Here is a 19,858-nt window from a genome sequence, read left to right as displayed (position 1 = left end):
AAGTGAACAAGAGAGACAAAGACGATCACAAAATAAAGGAAACTAATAATGCGCTGGGATGCAGGAATAGTTGTCTAATGTGCATGCAAATTTGAACAGAGGGAACTTATTCAAAGTAGGAAAAGCAGAAATGACTACGCCCTGCTTTAAGCAGAGAACAGACATTACAAGAAATGTCATAGCTTTCCTGAAGCCCACTTGGTCACAAGGTTGAATCAACTTGGACAATTGATTAAACTCAAGATCAAGACTGGTTAATAATTGCAGACAGTGTAAATTAAGTTATTATCTGGGACAGACTGTGGTAGCCAAATTTCAAGATGCTGTCCAGTGAAAACAAGAGGGCCAAGAAATGAAGTGTCAAGCACAATCCAATAAAGGGTGACCCAGCGAAAGTACATGCTAGCAATAACTCTGTCTCCCAGCTGTGCTGGACCACATTAATGGAAAACCATGGAGTCTTGAGGTTTGTAAATCAAATTTTAAGCCATGTCACCATTAGCTTTCACATATTTCCAGCTATATGAAAAATGTGCATTTTTTTTTAAAAAAGGAAGATTCATTCTTGGGTGAGGGCATCACTGGCTAACCAGCATTTATTACCCATCCCTAATTGGCCAGAGAGCAGTTAAGAATCAAACACAATGCTGTGTGTCTGGAATCACATGCAGGCCAGACCAGGTGAGGATGGCATTTTTTTTTCCCTAAGAGGCATTAGAAATATAGAATCAGAGATGTACAGCACAGAAACAGATCCTTTGGTCCAACTCTTCCAAGCCAACCAAATATCCTGAATTAATCTAGTCCCATTTGTCAGCATTTGGCTCATATCCCTTAAAACCCTTCCCAGACATGTACCCATCCTGATGCCTTTTAAATGTTGTAATCACACCAGCCTCCACCACTTCCTTGGTAGCTCATTCCATACAAGCATAACCCGCTGTGTGAACAAGTTGCCCCTTCAGTCCCTTTAAATCATTCTCCTCTCACCCTAAATGTATACTCTCTAGTTTTAGACTACCCTATCCTGAGGAAATAAACCTTGGTTACTCACCCTACTCATGATTTTATAAGCCTATATAAAGGTCACTGCTCAGCCTCCAATGCTCTAGGGAAAACAGCCCCAGCCTATTCAGCCTCTCCCTTTAGCTCAAACCCTCCAACCTTGGCAACATCCTCATAAATCTTTGCTGAACCCTTTCAAGTTTCACAATACCCATTCTATAGGAGGGAGACCAGAAGTGCACACAATATTCCAAAAGTGGCCTAACCAATGCACTGTACAGGCACAATATAACCTCGCAACTCCTATACTCTGTCCTCTGATCAATAAACAAAAACACCCCAAACACCATCTTCACTATCCTATCTACCTGATTGGAAGAGAATTTGCTCTAAACGTCGACTCTCCTGCTCTTTGGATGCTGCCTGATCAGCTGAGCTTTTCCAATGTCACATTTTTTGGCACCTTTTTCCAATACTGTGTATCAGTGACACCACTTTCAATTAATATTGGGATGCTGATTCAAGGTTTCTTTGTTCAGCAAAACTCCCAAGGACATAAGGGTACAAGTCCTGCTCTGACTTGCCTTACCAAAATGCAGCACCTCACATTTATCTTAATTAAACTGTATTTGCCACTCCTCAATCCATTAGACCTTTCTGATCAAGGTCCATTGTACTCTGAGGTCTGATTCTCTGCTATCCACTACACCACAAAGTTTAGTGTCATCTGCAAACTTACTAACCATACCTCCTATGGTCACATCTAAATCGTTTATATGAATGATAAAAAGCAGTGAACCCGGCACTGATTTGCACAGCACACCACTGGTCACAGGCCACCAGTTCAAAAAGCAATCCTCCACCAACACCCCATCTCTGATCTTTGAACCAATTTTGTATCCAAATAGCTAGCTCTGCATGTATTCCATTTAATCTAACCTTGCCACCAATCAACCGTGTGGAACCTCATCAAAGCTGGAAAAGCACAACGGTCAGGCAGCATCCAAGGAGCAGAAGACTCGACGTTTCGCGTATAAGCTCATCATCAGAAATATCCTTGTCAAATGCCTTGCTAAGTCCATATAAACAATGTCCACCGCTCTACCTTAATCAATCTTCTTTATTACTTCAAGAAATTCAATTAAGTTTGTGATACACGATTCTCTTTGCCTTTTCAACTACACCTAAATCCTTTCTCTCTCAATCCCCTCCAACAACTGATGTCAGGCTTGCTGGTCTATAGTTACCTGGTTTTTGCTTACCACCTTTCTTAAATAATGCAAAGAGAACAAAGAGCAAAGAAAATTACAGCATAGAAACAGGCCCTTTGGCACTCCAAACTTGCACCGATCCATATCCTCTATCTAAACCTGCTGCCTATTTTGTAAGGATCTGTATCCCTTTGCTCCCCATTCATGTATCTATCTAGACACATCTTAAAAGGGCAATTGTTCCTGCCCTACCACTTCCTCTGGCAACTCGATCCAGGCACCCACCACCCTCTACATGAAGAACTTTCCACGCATATCTCCCCTAAACTTTTCCCCTCCCACTTTGAACTCATGACCCCAAGTAACTGAGTCCCCAACTCTGGAAAACAGTTTCTTGGTTTCTTCCCTTCTATACGTCTCATGATTTTGTAAGCCTCAATCAGGTCCCCCCACCTCAACCTCAATGAAAATAATCCTAATCTACTCAACCTCTCCTCATAGCTAGCAACATCCTGGTGAACCTCCTCTGCACCCACTCCAAAGCATCAATATTCTTTTGGTAACATGACAACCAGAACTCTATGCAGTATTCCAAATGTGGCCAAACCAAGGTCTTATACAACTGTAACATGACCTGCCAACTCTTGTACTCAATACCCCATCCAATGAAGGAAAGCATGCTATATGCCTTCTTGACAACTCTACTGACCTGCGTTGCCACTTTCAGGGAATAATAGACCTGAACACCCAGATCTCTCTGCACATCATTTTCGTCAGAACTTTTCCATTTACTGTTTAGGTCATTCTTGAATTGGATGTTCCAAAATGCATCATCTCGCATTTGTCCAGATTAAGCTCCATCTGCCATTTCTCTCCCCAATTCTCCAACCTATATTCTACTGTAGTCTGACAAACCCCTTCATTATCTGCTACTCCACCAATCTTAGTGTCATCTGCAAACTTTGAACTCATCTGTAATCATTTATGTACGTCACAAACAACAGTGGTCCCAGCACAGATCCTTGTGGAACACCACTGGTCACAGGTCTCCATTTTGAGAAACAACGCTCTACTACTCTCTCTCTCTCTCCTGCTACCCAATCAATTCTCCATCCATCTAGCTAGAACACTCTGGACCCCATGCAACTTCAACTTCTTCATCAGCCTATCATGGGGATCTTTATCAAATGCATTACTAAAGTCCACATAAATGACATCTACATCCCTTCCCTCATCAATCAACTTTGACATTTCTTCAAATAATTCTATTAGGTTTGTAAGACATGACCTTCCCTGCATAAAACCATGCTGTCTATAACTGACAAGCCCATTTTCTTCCAAATGGGTATATATCCTATGCCTCAGTACCTTCTCCAGTAGCGTCCCTACCACTGACATCAGGCTCACAGGTCTGTAATTACCTGGATTATCCCTGCTACCCTTCTTAACTGAGGAGACATCATTAGCAATTCTCCAGGCCCTGGGACCTCCCCCATTTTCCAGGATGCTGCAAAGATGTCTGTTAAAGCCCCAGCTATTTCCTCTCACTTCCCTCAGCAACCTGGGATAGATCCCATCCTGACCTGGGGACTTGTCCACCTTAATGTCTTTTAGAATACCCAATACTTCCATTAGGACCATTCTCATCTTTGCCCATGAGTAATGGCACCACGTTAACCAACCGGCAGTGTTCCAGGACTTCATCACAGCTATTGACAATTTAAATATATCTACAAGGGGCCCAGCAATCACTTTCCAAGCTTCCCATAAAGTTCTGGGTTACACGTGATCACATTTATGCATTTTAAGACATCCAGCACCACCTGCTCTGTAATATGGAGACTTTTCATGATATCACTGTTTATTGCTCCAAATTCTCGAGCTTCCACATGCTTCTCCACAGTAAACATGGGTGCAAAATACTTGCTTAATATCTCACCCATCTCCTGCGGTTCCACACATAAGCGGCATTGTTGATCTTTCAAAGGGCCCTATTCTCTCCCTAGTTACTCTTTTGTCCTTAATGTATTTGTAGAATCCCTTTGGATTCTGTTTCATCCTATTTGCCAAAGCAATTTCATGTCCCCTTTTTGCCCTCCTGATATCCCTCGAGTATACTCTTTCTGCCCTTACACTCTGAGGGATTCATTCAATCCCAGCTGGCTAAAGCTGACATATGCCTCCTTTTTTCTTGAACAGAGCCTCAATAGTGGGCGGCACGGTGGCACAGTGGTTAGCACTGCTGCCTCACAGCGCCTGTAGACCCGGGTTCAATTCCCGACTCAGGCGACTGACTGTGTGGAGTTTGCACGTTCTCCCCGTGTCTGCGTGGGTTTCCTCCGGGTGCTCCGGTTTCCTCCCACAGTCACAAAGATATGCGGGTCAGGTGAATTGGCCAAGCTAAAATTGCCCATAGTGTTAGGTAAGGGGTAAATGTAGGGGTATGGGTGGGTTGCGCTTCGGCGGGTCGGTGTGGACTTGTTGGGCCGAAGGGCCTGTTTCCACACTGTAAGTCTAATCTAATCTCTAGCTATCCAGTATTAGTGAGCCAGATGGGTTTTTCTCAACACTCAACAATTCTTATTTCCAATTTTAATTGAATTCAAATTCTACTACCTGTCATCATAGGATTTCAACCTAGATCCACAGAACATTAGCTGAGTCTCTTAATTAATCATCCAACAAAAACATCATGAGGTCATCGCCTACCCTAAATAGCCCAATGCCCTTTACAAATATGTGTGACCACATAATCAAAACTGGTACAACAAATTTCAAAGGTCACACTTCTAGCTGCCTTTGTTGGAATATCTCTGGCATTATATTCCTGAAATAAATCAAAACAGCATATAGCATCTCCACCTTGCAGCAACAGTGCCACAGAGAACAAACCAGCATGTACACAAGGGGCAAATAGTCTAGAAACCTGAAATAACCAGTAAATTCCACTTATTAAGACACTAACTCATATAATAGCAGCATTAATCACTTTAACAGGTAAATAGGTTTCACATATTCATAAGATAAACTGAGTATTTAGTATCTATATTTGTAGGTTATTCAAATAAACTTGAAGCAGACTGGTGAAACACTGCAGCACTTGTGTCCTTAAATGTGTCCTTCTGTGCTCAAGACAAACATCAAGCCCAATGTAAAACAAGTTCCACCATCGAATAGTGGCACACAAAGCTCAACAAATCCTGTTGATACATGAATGCAAAAAAAATGTATTCAGATCATGTATTGTTTGGACTTGAACGTAAAATATCTACAGCTATAATTTTAAAGCGCACTTCAAGACCTTAACAAACAACGCAGGCAGTCCTTTGTTACTTCACCCACACACTTCAGCGATCCTGCGTCAGACTTCCTCACTGCACTCAGTAATGCCAACTGCCAGATCCTCCAATACATCAGCCTTCACTCCTCCTCAAAAAAGCGAAACAATAGAACCATGTTTGGTTCCGGCATTGCACAAAATTCAGCATATTCCAAAAAAATTTCACAAAGCACCAGCTGTAAAACAGTACATGTTGCAAACAAAAGGGAAATGCATGCTGTTTATTTGGAAGACAATTAACCTCAGTCATTTGAGTTAGTTTTGCTTCATTGAACTGAATTAAGCCATTACACCTGCCGCCCTCCCCTCTTTCTCAACAAAATATACTGATTTATTCTTCCTCTGTTTCAAATGTGCATTTGTTTCTCCTTATGCAATCTCAGGCTCAGCCACTCCCAGTGGCAAACCATTTTGTGCCCTAATTCTCCATAAAGAATTGACACCCACCTCATCAACTTAATTTGTCCATCACCAATGCTTCAACTAAAGAAAATAAGACTCAGTTTTACTAGAGTTCGTCCCAATGTCCCCAGTTATTCATTCTTGTCCCTGGCGTAAGTGAATCTAAAAGAACTCAATTACTGGGGAATTACATCTCAAAATTCAAATAAAACAAACTTAACTGTGAAGGGCTTCTTCTCTAAAACCCTGAGGTCAATGTCAGAAATCACTTATCCAAGTTATTGCCATGTCAAAGGTAAGAAATGCTAGTGTTAGATAACAGCATTTTTTGTCAAGTTTGGAACAGAATTTCAGCCACACGTTGTTCAGATTTGGATGCAAACTGCACGTTCTCCACCTCTGCACGAAAACAGGCTGCAAGTTCTCATTGCCACTACAACAGACCTAGATAAAAACAATGACTGCAGATGCTGGAAACCAGATTCTGGATTAGTGGTGCTGGAAAAGCACAGCAGTTCAGGCAGCATCCAAAGTGCAGCGAAATCGACGTTTCGGGCAAAAGCCCTTCATCAGGAACGTCGATTTCGCTGCACTTTGGATGCTGCCTGAATGAACTGCTGTGCTCGTCCAGCACCACTAATCCAAAGACTACAACAGACCTGACAGCTCTGGATAGGAGAGTCAGGCTATGTAGTATTTTATCGTTTGTTGCGTACTATGGGCTCATGGCCTATCAAAAATAGCTGATTTTGTACCAATTTCTCTATGGCATCACCTTCCAATTAATAATAGATTGTTTCTACGCAAGAATGATTAAGCACTACAAACATTTTATGTGCATAGCGTACACCTTTGTGTTCCAATATGTTCAATGGTGCTGCTTTCAATCAGTAGAGATTATCCAGAAAGAGAAAATGCCACCACGTTCTCTAATTTCAACAGGTTAACAGCTGGCAAATATCATTTTCTTCAAACACAAATTTAAACAACATATACTGGATAAAAGCTGCAGCAGAGCTTTGGAAAAATGTTTACACTGTATCTAATTACAAAACCATGACATGTAGTGTGATACCTCAATTGTTACAAGAGATACCAAAAGGCTTAAAACTTGATGCTCCTCTTGTTACCTCAGCTCCTGGCACTCCCTTCCCCTCTAAAAGGCTAATGCCAAGTTCTCATAAATAAACACCAATTACACAAGCCTCTGAAATGCAGCAAAGAGCCCAACACTGATCATAAAACCCCAGACCAGCTGTTACATTCTTTTCTTCCAATGAGCTTGAATTGCAGTTTATCACTTTTTAGCTATATCAGAAAATCCGCCCAACTCCCCAAAGGTGATTTTGGACTCCCGCCTAATGTGGCATAAGTTGAAACTGTCATTAGACACATGAAGAATGGAAAAGCTGCAGGTGCAGAAGAGATACCAGCACAGATTTTCAAACTTGGAGAAGCAGAGCTTACCCATCATCCTCACCACCTGTTCCTGAAAATCAGGGACAAAGAAGGAATCCCTGCTGATCTGAGATGTTGCCATTGCCACCGTCTTCAAGAAAGGAGACCACAAACTCAGGGCATGATTAGGAATGTGGTTCTGGGAAATCATAGCAATTACAGAAAAGTGGCTCAGGGATGGACAGGACTGGCAGCTTAATGTTCCAGGATACAAATGCTACAGGAAGGATAGAAAGGGAGGCGAGAGAGGAGGGGGAGTGGCATTTTTGATAAGGGATAGAATTACAGCTGTACTGAGGGGGGATATTCCTGGAAATACATCCAGGGAAGTTATTTGGGTGGAACTGAGAAATAAGAAAGGGATGATCACCTTATTGGAATTGTATTATAGATGCCCTAATAGTCAGAGGGAAATTGATAAAGAGATGTGCAAGGAAATGTTAGATAACTGTAAAAATAATAGGGCAGTTATGGTAGGGGATTTTAACTTTCCAAACATAGGCTGAAACTGTCATAGTGCTAAGGGTTTAGATGGAGAGGAAATTGTTAAGCATGAACAAGAAAATTTTCTGATTCAGTATGTGGATGTACCTACTAGTGAAGGTGCAAAACCTGACCTACCCTTGAGAAATAAGGCAGGGCAGGTGACTGAGGTATCAGTGGGGGAACACTTTGGGCCCATATTTCTGTTAGTTTTAAAATAGTGATAGAAAAGGATAGACCAGATCTAAAAGTTGAAGTTCTAAACTGGAGGAAGGCTAACTTTGACAGTGTTAGGTGAGAACTTTCAAAAGCTGATTGGAGGCAGATGTTCGCAGGTCAAGGGATGGCTGGAAAGTGGGAAACCTTCAGAAATGAGATAACAAGAGTCCAGAGACAGTATATTCCTGTTAGGGAGAAAGGAAAGGCTGGCAGGTGTAGGGATTGCTGGATGACTACAAAATTCTAGGGTTTGGTTAAGAAAAAGAAGGAAGCTTATGTCAGGTTAAGTCAGGATAGAACGAGTGAATCCTTAGAAGAGTATAAAGGCAGTAGGAGTATACTTAAAAGGGAATTCAGGAGGGCAAAAAGGGGATGTAACATAGCTTTGGCAAATAGAGTTAAAGAGATTCCAAAGTAGCTACTTTCTCCCCATCCCCACCCTCTTCTCATTTATCCCTCCACCCTTCAGGCACTCTGCCTGTATTCCTGATGAAGGGCTTTTGCCCTAAACGTTGATTTTCCTGCTCCTTGGATGCTGTCTGAACTGCTGTGCTTTTCCAGCAGCACTCTAATCCAGAATCTGGTTTCCAGCATTTGCAGTCAGTGTTTTTACCTAAGGACAAAAGGATAACTAGGAAAAGAATATGGCCTCTCAAAGATCAGCAAGGTGGCCTTTAAGTAGAGCAACAGGAGATAGGGGAAGATACTAAATGAGTATTTTGCATCAGTGTTTACTGTGGAAAAGGTCACGGAAGATACAGAATGTAGGGCAATAGATGGTGACATCTTGAAAATTGTCCATATTACAGAGGAGGAAGTGTTGGATGCCTTGAAACACACAAAAGTGAATAAATCCCTAAAACCTGATCAAATGTACCCTCGCATTCTGTGAGAAGCTAGGGAAGCGATTACTGGGGTCCTTGCTGGGACATTTGAATCATCGATAGTCACAGGTGAGGTGCTGGAAATCGGGAGGTTGGCTAACATGGTGCCACTATTTTAAAAAGGTGGTAAGGAAAAACAAGGGAACTATAATCCAGTGAGCCTGATGTTTGAGGTGGGCAAGTTGTTGGAGGGAATCCTGACAGACAGGATGTACATGTATTTGGAAAGGCAAGGACTGATTAATGATAGTCAACATGGCTTTGTGCGTGGCAAATCAATTTAGTTGAGGTTTTTGAAGTAGTAACAAAGAGGATTGATGAGGGCAAAGCGGTGGACGTGATCTATATGGACTTCAGTAAGGCGTTCAACAAGGTTCCCCATGGGAGACTGGTTAGCAAGGTTAGCTCTCATGGAATACAGGGAGAACTAGCCATTTGGATACAGAACTGGCTCAAAGGTACAAGATAGAGGGTAGTGGAGGAGAGTTGTTTTTCAGACTGGACGCCTGGGACCAGTGGAGTGTCACAAGGATTGGTGTTGGGGTCCACCACTTTTCATCATTTATATAAATGATTTGGATACGAACATAGGAGGTATAGTTAATGTTTGCAGAGGACACCAAAATTGAAGGTGTAGTGGACAGCAAAAAAAATTACCTCAGATTACAATGGGATCTTGATCAGATGGGCCAATGGGCTCAGGAATGGCAGATGGAGTTTAATTTAGATAAATGTGAGGTGCTGCATTTTGGGAAAGCAAATCAGAGCAGGACATATACACTGAATGATAAGGTCCTGGGGAGTGTTGCTGAACAAAGAGACCTTGGAGTGCAGGTTCATAGCTCCTTGAAAGTAATGTCGCAGGTAGATAGGGAAGGCGGCATTTGGTATGCTTTCCTTTATTGGTCATAGTATTGAGTACAGGAGTTGGGAGGTCATGTTGCAGCTGTAGTGGACATTGGTTAAGCTACTTTTGGAATATCGCAGTTATAGCCAGCTCGGCTATAACACAGGTTTCTTCAATGCAAATTAGCTACAACATGATTGAAGAATTTAGACTATTATTTGTAGGACATGAACTTTCCTTACCTTTATTGGTTATAACATGATTCTGGTATTACGGAATTTTCTTATAACACAGGATCGCACGGGAATAGAGCTATCGCATTACATCAGAACACACTGTAATCAAAATTTCACTTTGCAATGGAAAGCCAGTACCTGCATTTGGAAATTCCACGGGACAATTTGAAAGAGCTTCAATTATGCACATGGGGGTTTTCCAATGCCGCATACAACCCAAAATGTGAGTGTAGCAAGCTAATGCTTGTTCAGTAGGGCAGTCTAAATTGAAAATAGATTTGTTTTTGTTCAGATTATAAACATACTTCTTGAAAGCATTACAGCTCATATGTCACTAAAACCTTTGTTTGTTCCGTATTTTCACTTTAGACTCAATTGTTCTAACACTGCTGTCTGGCCTCCCATCTTACACCTTCAATAAAATTGAACTCACTTGTCAATATCCCAATCCATTCAAGTACCATTCGCCCAACACCACGTCCTTGTTGCTCAACAGTGGCTCATGGTCCAGTCCAATTTCATCTTCAAATCTTCCAGGACCTTGCCCTTTCTATCCCAGTAACCTCCTCCAGCACCAGAATGTTCTGGGATCTCTATATTCCAACTTCAGCCTCCTGCATTTCCCAATTTTCTTCACACCAGCACTGGCAGCCATGCTTCTGGTTACTAAGGCTCTAACTTCTCCCATCCCTTAAACTGTCTTCCTTTATGAAGCATCATAAAATCCATTCTGATGAAAAGTCATCTGAACTCAAAACATTAGCTTGCTCTCTCTCCATGGATACTGCCTGACAGGTTCTGACTTCCAGCATTTTTTGTTTTTAGTTCAAATTCCAGCACCTGAAGTAATTTGCTCCTTTCATAAAATGTACATTCTGCCTGACCTCAAATCTCTATGTGGCGATTTGTCAACTCATTTGAAAATGGTTCCTGTTAAGCAGATTGGAGCATTTTACTACATTAAAAGCCACAATATATTTGCAGACTGGTGTTAAAATCTAAATTATAACCTTGTCCTCTCTCAACTAAAATGCCAATATCATACACATATTGCCAAGTATATCCAGAATTACAGAAAACTCTATACTATAAAGATCAAAAAGAACGTGAACACTGAGGATTACAAAACTTACAAACTTTTGAATAGGACAATTCAAAAAATCAGACGATTTCTTCATATAAAGATGGACTGAAATAAAGCCATTAAATACCTTAATACAAGCCTGCATTGTTGGTTACCACAATTCTCTGTAGAATTTAATAAATAATACAAGACAGAATTATGGTAACCAACAATGCAGTATAGAATTTAATAATTAACATAATCAACAATACTAATCTTGCAGGTTGCCAAGACAGCCTACAGCTGCAAAACAAAATTTCGTTGTGGGTGGGGGAAATGGAAAGTATGTAGGAAGAACTTTCTCTTAAACACTCTTACGATCTTCCTTTTGTCATAGATTCTCCCATAATCTGAATTTGCCAGCTATCAATCTCTTTGCAAGTCCTGGGCCTCGTCCACTGCTAAACTCCAGCCATCTGAAGCATGGAGGAAGAATGCCTCAGCTTCCACCTTGGGACCCTCCAACCACACGGGATCAATGTAGATTTCACTAGTTTCTTAATCTCCCTTCCCCCAGTTTATCCCAGAGCCAAACTTCCAATTCAGCACTGCCTTCTTGAACTGTCCCATCTGCTCCACCCTCCTTTCCAATCTATCACCATTACCCCCCCACCTCCATCTACCTATCACATTCCGACCTACCTTCCCCCTCCCACCCCCCAGCCCCAGCCCCAGCCCCATCCCCAACCCCCACCCATTTATCTCTCAACCCCCTTGGGCCACCCCCTCATTCCTGATGAAGAGCTTATGCTTGAAAAATCAACTCTCCTGCTCCTCAGATGCTGCCTGACCAGCTGTGTTTTTCCAGCACCACGCTTATCAACAGCTATCAAATTCTTGACAATCACCCTGTAATGGGGTAGTATTAAGGTTTGCTTTATGGACAAAATTTCTGCAGCTTTCTCACCCCCAATTGATTTTCTTTAGAAAACAAGTGCATATGGGAATCCACGAAACTAATCAAAAATCAGTGCTACTGAATCTGAGGTGAGGTTTCCACTGCCATACCCAATTATGAACATAAGGCACTTCTTCTCATAGTACTCTAACATTGACAACTTAATCTTTGATCCTCCAACTTAAAATCAAAATCTAATTACTATCCGAAATAGCGAACCAAAGTGGGAATGCACACAGTAGCAAGGGACAGGATGTGGGTTTGCCACATGATTCCTCCTTTACCAAGATTCCAATCTACCAAGGGAAGGGGAATTATACAAAATTGGATAGCTTCAAAACTAGAATTCTTCAGCGGTAAGCCCCTGTCTCAGGGGAAAGTTGCCATTGTACAATGCCCAACAGTAAACCTTTACTTTGAAATGCTGAATGAGCAAAGGGCAACAGTTCAAAGCTAATTCAGCACAGACATCAGGAAGTCTACGTACACATTAATGAATTCCTGCAATGAGTTAACAAGAGTCTAATTGAGACTCATGTGTACAGTCAAGTAGTATGTTACTAATAGAAAGAGCTGAAATATTTCTCTGGGCAAATTACAAGAAACAGAAGGGCACCTCTTCAACCAAAATTATTTCACAAGACCAAAAAATAGAGGACAATTCTATTTGCCTATAAATCTGCTTACAGTCAGTTCAAAGGCAGGAAAGGTTTAGGAAATGGTTCTTTGGCCATCAGCTCTGCACAGATAATAGAATTATTAAACCAAAATAAACTCGTAAATCAGTTTATTAATACAAGAGGAATCCCCTGAATTATAAACTTCAAGTCACTGCCACCATATTTTTTTTCAGATATCGAACAATTCAACAAAATTAGAACAGAAATATGTTTAAGCAACAAATGCACAAATACAAAATTGATGTGAATTGATTAAGAAATAAGAGACATGTCTTTTCTCCCCTGGCAAAAGTGATGGAAAACAAACTGTTTAGGAAATCCCGAGGTTCAACAGCAGGGTAGCTTGGTAATGTTGTGGTGAGTGACAGGTCTCAATTACAAGAGACCACCAGCACTGTGAATATGAAAAGTTTTCCAGTTCCTCCTATTTGTTCCAAGTCAACACCATGGAGACAATGAATAGACCTTTAGTTAAAACAGGCAACTGGCATAATTACAACAAGCAATGTTAAGTGTGAGGCAGATAAAAAATGGACAAAGGGTGGAGGGGAACTGGGAAAAGAGAATAATTACATGCACAGTTGGAGGAGGCAGTGATTTTGTGGGGAAAAGAGAAAATCAAATACGGCAAAGTCTGTGAAGGAGACGTGGGTACTGACTTTAGGCATGGAATCAGTAGGCACAGTCTCAGGATGTGAGGGGAGTGGGGAAGGGGGAGTGGTATGGTGGATTGAGGGGTTTTGGGGTGTGTGGTGCGGTGGGAGGGGCGATGTGGTGCGGGGGTGTGTGTAGTGCAGGGGTAGGGGGTGTGATGCGGAGGGGAAGGGTGTGTGATGCGGAGGGGGAGTGTAGGGAGGGGTGTGGTACGGGGGGGAGGGGGGTGTGGTACGGGGGAGGGGGGTGTGGTACGGGGGGGAGGGGGGTGTGGTACGGGGGGGAGGGGGGTGTGGTACGGGGGGGAGGAAGGTGTGGTACGGGGGAGGGGGTGTGGTACGGGGGGGAGGGGGTGTGGTACGGGGGGGAGGGGGGTGTGGTACGGGGGGGAGGGGGGTGTGGTGCGGGGGGGGAGGGGGGTGTGGTATAGGGGAGGGGGTGTGTGGTATGGGGGGAGGGGGGTGTGGTATGGGGGGAGGGGGGTATGGCAGGAAGGTATGGCAGTTGGGGGCGTGTGTTGTATGGGGGAGGGGGGTGTGGGAGAGGGGGGGGTGGTGGGGGGGGGAGGTGGGATGGGGTACGCGGGGGTGGGGTGGGATGGGGTACGCGGGGGTGGGGGGGTGGGGTGGGATGGGGTACGCGGGGGTGGGGGGGGTGGGGTGGGGTGGGATGGGGTACGGGGGGTTGGGGGGGTGTGGTGGGTGGGATGGGGTACGGGGGGGTGGGGGGGGTGGGATGGGGTACGGGGGGTGGGGGGGTGGGATGGGGTACGGGGGGTGGTGGGGGGGTGGGATGGGGTACGGGGGGTGGGGGGATGGGGTACGGGGGTGGTGGGGGATGGGGTGGGGGGGGATGAGGTACGGGGGGGATGGGGTACGGTGGGTGGGAGGGGTGGGGGGTTGGTGGTGGGGGATGGGGTACGGGGGTGGGGTGGGGGGGAGATGGGGTACGGGGGGGGGGGGTGGAGGTGGGGGTGGGGGTGGGGGATGGGGAACGGGGGAGTGGGGGTGGGGGTGGCGGATGGGGTACGGGGGGTTGGGGGTGGGGGATGGGGTACGGGGGTGGGGGATGGGGGATGGGGTACGGGGGGTGGGGGATGGGGTACGGGGGTGGGGTGGATGGGGTACGGGGGGGGTGGGGGAAGGGATGGGGTACAGGGGTGGGGGGATGGGGTCGGGGGATGGGGGAATGGGGTCGGGGGAATGGGGGGAATGGGGTCGGGGGAATGGGGTCGGGGGAATGGGGTCGGGGGAATGGGGTCGGGGGAATGGGGTCGGGGGAGTGGGGTCGGGGGGAGTGGGGTCGGGGGGAGTGGGGTCGGGGGAATGGGGTCGGGGGGAGTGGGGTCGGGGGGAGTGGGGTCGGGGGGAGTGGGGTCGGGGGGAGTGGGGTCGGGGGGAGTGGGGTCGGGCGGGAGTGGGGTCGGGGGGAGTGGGGTCGGGGGGAGTGGGGTCGGGGGGAGTGGGGTCGGGGGAGTGGGGTCGGGGGGAGTGGGGTCGGGGGGGAGTGGGGTCGGGGGGGTGGTCGGGGGGGTGGGGTCGGGGGGTGGGGGGGTGGGGTCGGGGAGTGGGGGGGTGGGGTCGGGGGAGGGGGGATGGGGTCGGGGGATGGGGGGATTGGGGGAATGGGGTCGGGGTAATGGAGTCAATGGGGGAATGGGGTCGGGGGGAATGGGGTCGGGGGGAATGGGGTCGGGGGAGTGGGGTCGGGGGGAGTGGGGTCGGGGGGGAGTGGGGTCGGGGGGGAGTGGGGTCGGGGGGGAGTGGGGTCGGGGGGGTGGTCGGGGGGGTGTGGGGTCGGGGGGGTGTGGGGTCGGGGGGGTGGGGTCGGGGGTTGGGGTCGGGGGAGGGGGGATGGGGTCGGGGGATGGGGGGATTGGGGGAATGGGGTCGGGGGGAATGGGGTCGGGGGGAATGGGGTCGGGGGGAATGGGGTCGGGGGGAATGGGGGAATAGGGTCGGGGGAATGGGGTTGGGGGGAATGGGGGAATAGGGTCGGGGGAATGGGGTCGGGGGGAATGGGGTCGGGGGGAATGGGGTCGGGGGGAATGGGGTCGGGGGGAATGGGGTCGGGGGGAATGGGGGAATAGGGTCGGGGGAATGGGGTCGGGGGGAATGGGGGAATAGGGTCGGGGGAATGGGGTCGGGGGGAATGGGGTCGGGGGGAATGGGGGAATAGGGTCGGGGGGAATAGGGTCGGGGGGAATGGGGTCGGGGGGAATGGGGTCGGGGGGAATGGGGGAATGGGGTCGGGGGAATGGGGTCGGGGGAATGGGGTCGGGGGAATGGGGGGAATGGGGTCGGGGGAATGGGGTCGGGGGAATGGGGTCGGGGGAATGGGGTCGGGGGAATGGGGGGAATGGGGTCGGTGGAATGGGGTCGGGGGATTCGGGGGAATGGGGTCGGGGGGAATCGGGAGAATGGGGTCGGGGGGATGGGGGGAATGGGGTCGGGGGGGATGAGGGAATGGGGTCGGGGGGGATGGGGTGAATGGGGTCGGGGGGATGGGGTGAATGGGGTCGGGGGAATGGGGGAATGGGGTCGGGGGAATGGGGTCGGGGGGAATGGGGTCAGGGGATGGGGGGAATGGGGTCAGGGGGATGGGGGGAATGGGGTCAGGGGGATGGGGGGAATGGGGTCAGGGGATGGGGGGAATGGGGTCGGGGGGATGGGGGGAATGGGGTCGGGGGGATGAGGTAATGGGGTCGGGGGTGGGGGTAATGGGGTCGGGGGTGGGGGTAATGGGGTCGGGGGTGGGGAGACTGGGGTCGGGCGGGATGGGGTCGGGGGATGGGGGAATGGGGTCGGGGGATGGGGGGAATGGAGTCGGGGGATGGGGGGAATGGAGTCGGGGGATGGGAGGGATGGAGTCGGGGGATGGGGGGGATGGAGTCGGGGGATGGGGTCGGGGGGATGGGGTCGGGGGGATGGGGTCGGGGGGATGGGGTCGGGGGGGTGGGGTCGGGGGGATGGGGGGAATGGGGTCGGGGGGGAGGATGGGGTCCGGGAATGGGGTGCGGGGGGGATGGGGTGCGGGGGGGATGGGGTACGGGGGGGATGGAGTACGGGGGGGATGGGGTACGGGGGAGGGGATGGGGAGGGGAGGGGAGGGGTGGGGCACGGGGGAGGGGGAGCAGGAAGGGTGAGGGGTAAGGGGTAAGGGGGAGGGGTACGGGGCGGGGATGGGGTATGGGGAATGGGGTACGGTAAAGGGGGAAGGGGTGTGGTATGGGGGTTGTGGTGTGGGGGTGTGTGCTGTGGGGGAGGGTGGGGGTGGGGGGAACTATGGGGAGGGGCTGTGGTGGGGGGTGGACTATGGGAGGGGGTGAACTATGGGGGGAGGTGGGTGTGTGTGGTGTGGGGGTGTGGTGTGGTAAGGGGGAGGGGGGTATGGGGTGGGGGAGGGGGGTGTGGTGTGGGGCGTGTGGGGGAGGGGTGTGTGGTGTGGTGGAGGGGGGTGGTAAGGGGGGTGTGGTATGGGAGTGAGGGGTGTGTGGTGTGGGGAGGGGTGTGTGGTGTGGGGAGGGGGTGTGGTTTGGGTGAGTGGAGGGGTTTGGGGGAGGGGCTGTGGTATGGGGGAGGGGTGTGGTAGGGAGGGGGTGTGGTATGGGGGAGGGGTGTGGTTTGGGTGAGTGTAGGGGTTTGGGGGAGGGGCTGTGGTATGGGGGAGGGGGTGTGGTAGGGAGGGGGTGTGGTATGGGAGGGGGTGTGGTATGGGGGAGGGGTGTGGTATGGGGAGGGGTGTGGTATGGGGGAGGGGTGTGGTATGGGGGAGGGGTGTGGTAGGGAGGGGGTGTGGTATGGGGGAGGGGTGTGGTATGGGGGAGGGGTGTGGTATGGGGGAGGGGTGTGGTAGGGAGGGGGTGTGGTATGGGGTGGGGTGTGGTATGGGGAGGGGTGTGGTAGTGAGGGGGTGTGGTAGTGAGGGGGTGTGGTATGGGGGAGGGGTGTGGTAGGGAGGGGGTGTGGTAGGGAGGGGGTGTGGTATGGGGTGGGGTGTGGTAGGGAGGGGGTGTGGTAGGGAGGGGGTGTGGTATGGGGTGGGGTGTGGTATGGGGGAGGGGTGTGGTAGGGAGGGGGTGTGGTAGGGAGGGGGTGTGGTATGGGGGAGGGGTGTGGTAGGGAGGGGGTGTGGTATGGGGGAGGGGTGTGGTAGGGAGGGGGTGTGGTAGGGAGGGGGTGTGGTATGGGGAGGGGTGTGGTAGGGAGGGGGTGTGGTATGGGGGAGGGGTGTGGTATGGTTGGGGTGTGGTATGGGGGAGGGGGTGTGGTATGGGGGAGGGGTGTGGTATGGGGGAGGGGGTGTGGTATGGGGGAGGGGTGTGGTATGGGGGAGGGGTGTGGTATGGGGGAGGGGTGTGGTATGGGGGAGGGGTGTGGTAGGGAGGGGGTGTGGTATGGGGGAGGGGTGTGGTAGGGAGGGGGTGTGGTATGGGGGAGGGGTGTGGTAGGGAGGGGGTGTGGTATGGGAGGGGGTGTGGTATGGGAGGGGGTGTGGTATGGGGGAGGGGTGTGGTAGGGAGGGGGTGTGGTATGGGAGGGGGTGTGGTATGGGGGAGGGGTGTGGTATGGTTGGGGTGTGGTAGGGAGGGGGTGTGGTATGGGGAGGGGTGTGGTAGGGAGGGGGTGTGGTATGGGGGAGGGGTGTGGTAGGGAGGGGGTGTGGTAGGGAGGGGGTGTGGTATGGTTGGGGTGTGGTATGGGGGAGGGGTGTGGTTTGGGGAGGGGTGTGGTATGGTTGGGGTGTGGTAGGGAGGGGGTGTGGTATGGGGGAGGGGTGTGGTATGGGGGATGGGTGTGGTATGGGGAGGGGTGTGGTATGGGGGAGGGGTGTGGTATGGGGGATGGGTGTGGTAGGGAGGGGGTGTGGTAGGGAGGGGGTGTGGTATGGGGGAGGGGTGTGGTTTGGGGAGGGGTGTGGTATGGTTGGGGTGTGGTATGGGGGAGGGGCAATCCCAGCCTCGGGGCCTCCCTTACCCGCCCCCTGCCTCCTACCTCACTCACACTCGACACTTCCATTTTTTGCCAGGGCTCCTCCAGCTGGACAAACGGCATCCCCTAGTCCCGCCGCCAGGCGCGGCCGTGCCTCATAATGCTGCTACTGCTGCGGCGGGAGGGCAGGGACTGGGTGGCAGCGGACGGACACTCGCCTTCAGCCTAAGCCACACCGACACCGACAGGGACAGTGCCCCTCCCCCATCGCCCCTGGCTCCGCCCACTGCAACGTGGCTGACGTCAGTCCGCCGCTTACGTCAGCGCGCCCACGCGGTTCTCTCCAACCCCCCGACCCCGTGAACGCGCACTCTCACTTCCCTGGTACTGGGACATCAACGTCATCTGCAGCAATGTCAACTCTCGGTGTATTAGAAATATAATGATCACTGAATTTACCAACTTTATAGATCAATACTGACTTCATTTATGACCGGATGGACTATTACTTACTCAGTTTGCCATTTTTATGGATTAATATTTCCTCCATTTTTCAATTTCGGGGAGAATACTCTAATACTGCTCACTACATTTATCACATCTTTGACATAACATTTACCTGATTTAAGGTTAATGCTTATGATCATTTATCACCTGTAAGTTTAATTCTCAGTACCTTTATCACCTATAGAGTTAATAGTAATTCCAGTTGTCACCTGCAGGATTAATACACATCCTGTTGATCAAACTTTCAGAGTGCTGCTCCCTCATCAGGTAACTGGTGCTTCACTGATGAAGGAGCAGTGCTCTGGAAGGTAGTGCTTCCAAATAAACCTGTTGGATGTTAACCTGGTGTTATGTGATTTTTAACATTGTCCATATTCAGAGAAAGCACTTTTTACACCTGAGGGTCTTTCACCCTTCAAATCAGTACAAATCTTTTATCTAGTATGGGGTATAGGTAAAGTAGTGTTACTTCTGCAATTATAACTACTTATACAAAGTAAATGAACTCACACCAGTGTGTAATTGTTTCAGCCAAGAGCTGAGTCAACAAGAATGGAAACTATGTGGAGGAAATGCATAATTGCTTTTTGTATTAGCTAAAATTGTATGCAAGAAAGAAACTGGACTGCAAAACAATGGTAGATATTACAGGCGACTAGATAAGATGCTGAGGGGAGGCAGTTAAGCTAGATATGTCTGTACAAACAATAGGTATAAACATCTGTTTCCCACTTTTACAGAAACACAGGAACAAACCCCAATTAAAAGGGTCTTAACGATCAGTATGGTGGGGGAGACACAGATGGAGGCAGTAGATAATGGTAAAGAGAGGATATGCCTAACAATGACCCACAGCGGGATGAGGTCAAACGGCCTTGTGAGGCCAGAAATAAGCATTTTGTCACAGACAAGGCCGGATAAGGCAAGAGATAAACAGGAGTAATGGGTACTGGTCTTAGGGAAGTGGAGGATATAAACAG

The 19,858-nt window shown here is 49.0% G+C and overlaps 1 protein-coding gene across 2 annotated transcripts in view; it reads right to left on the bottom strand.

Moving 5' to 3' along the window:
- Positions 1–18,631, bottom strand: part of rps6kal (ribosomal protein S6 kinase a, like) — a 131,175-nt gene extending 112,544 nt beyond the window's left edge. The window contains exon 1 of one of the 2 annotated variants that reach the window (XM_060832175.1): positions 18,435–18,631. In XM_060832175.1, coding sequence (XP_060688158.1) covers positions 18,435–18,494 — 60 coding nt within the window. In that variant the 5' untranslated portion in view covers positions 18,495–18,631. The remainder of the gene's footprint in view (positions 1–18,434) is intronic. The other variant, XM_060832176.1, reaches the window with a different exon arrangement.
- Positions 18,632–19,858: the final 1,227 nt, after the last annotated feature.

The sequence above is a fragment of the Hemiscyllium ocellatum genome, chromosome 11, assembly GCF_020745735.1.
Source record: "Hemiscyllium ocellatum isolate sHemOce1 chromosome 11, sHemOce1.pat.X.cur, whole genome shotgun sequence".
Taxonomy (NCBI): Eukaryota; Metazoa; Chordata; class Chondrichthyes; order Orectolobiformes; family Hemiscylliidae; genus Hemiscyllium; species Hemiscyllium ocellatum.
The sequence above is the reverse complement of the archived record's forward strand: the minus strand, read 5'-3'. Positions and strand labels throughout refer to the sequence as shown.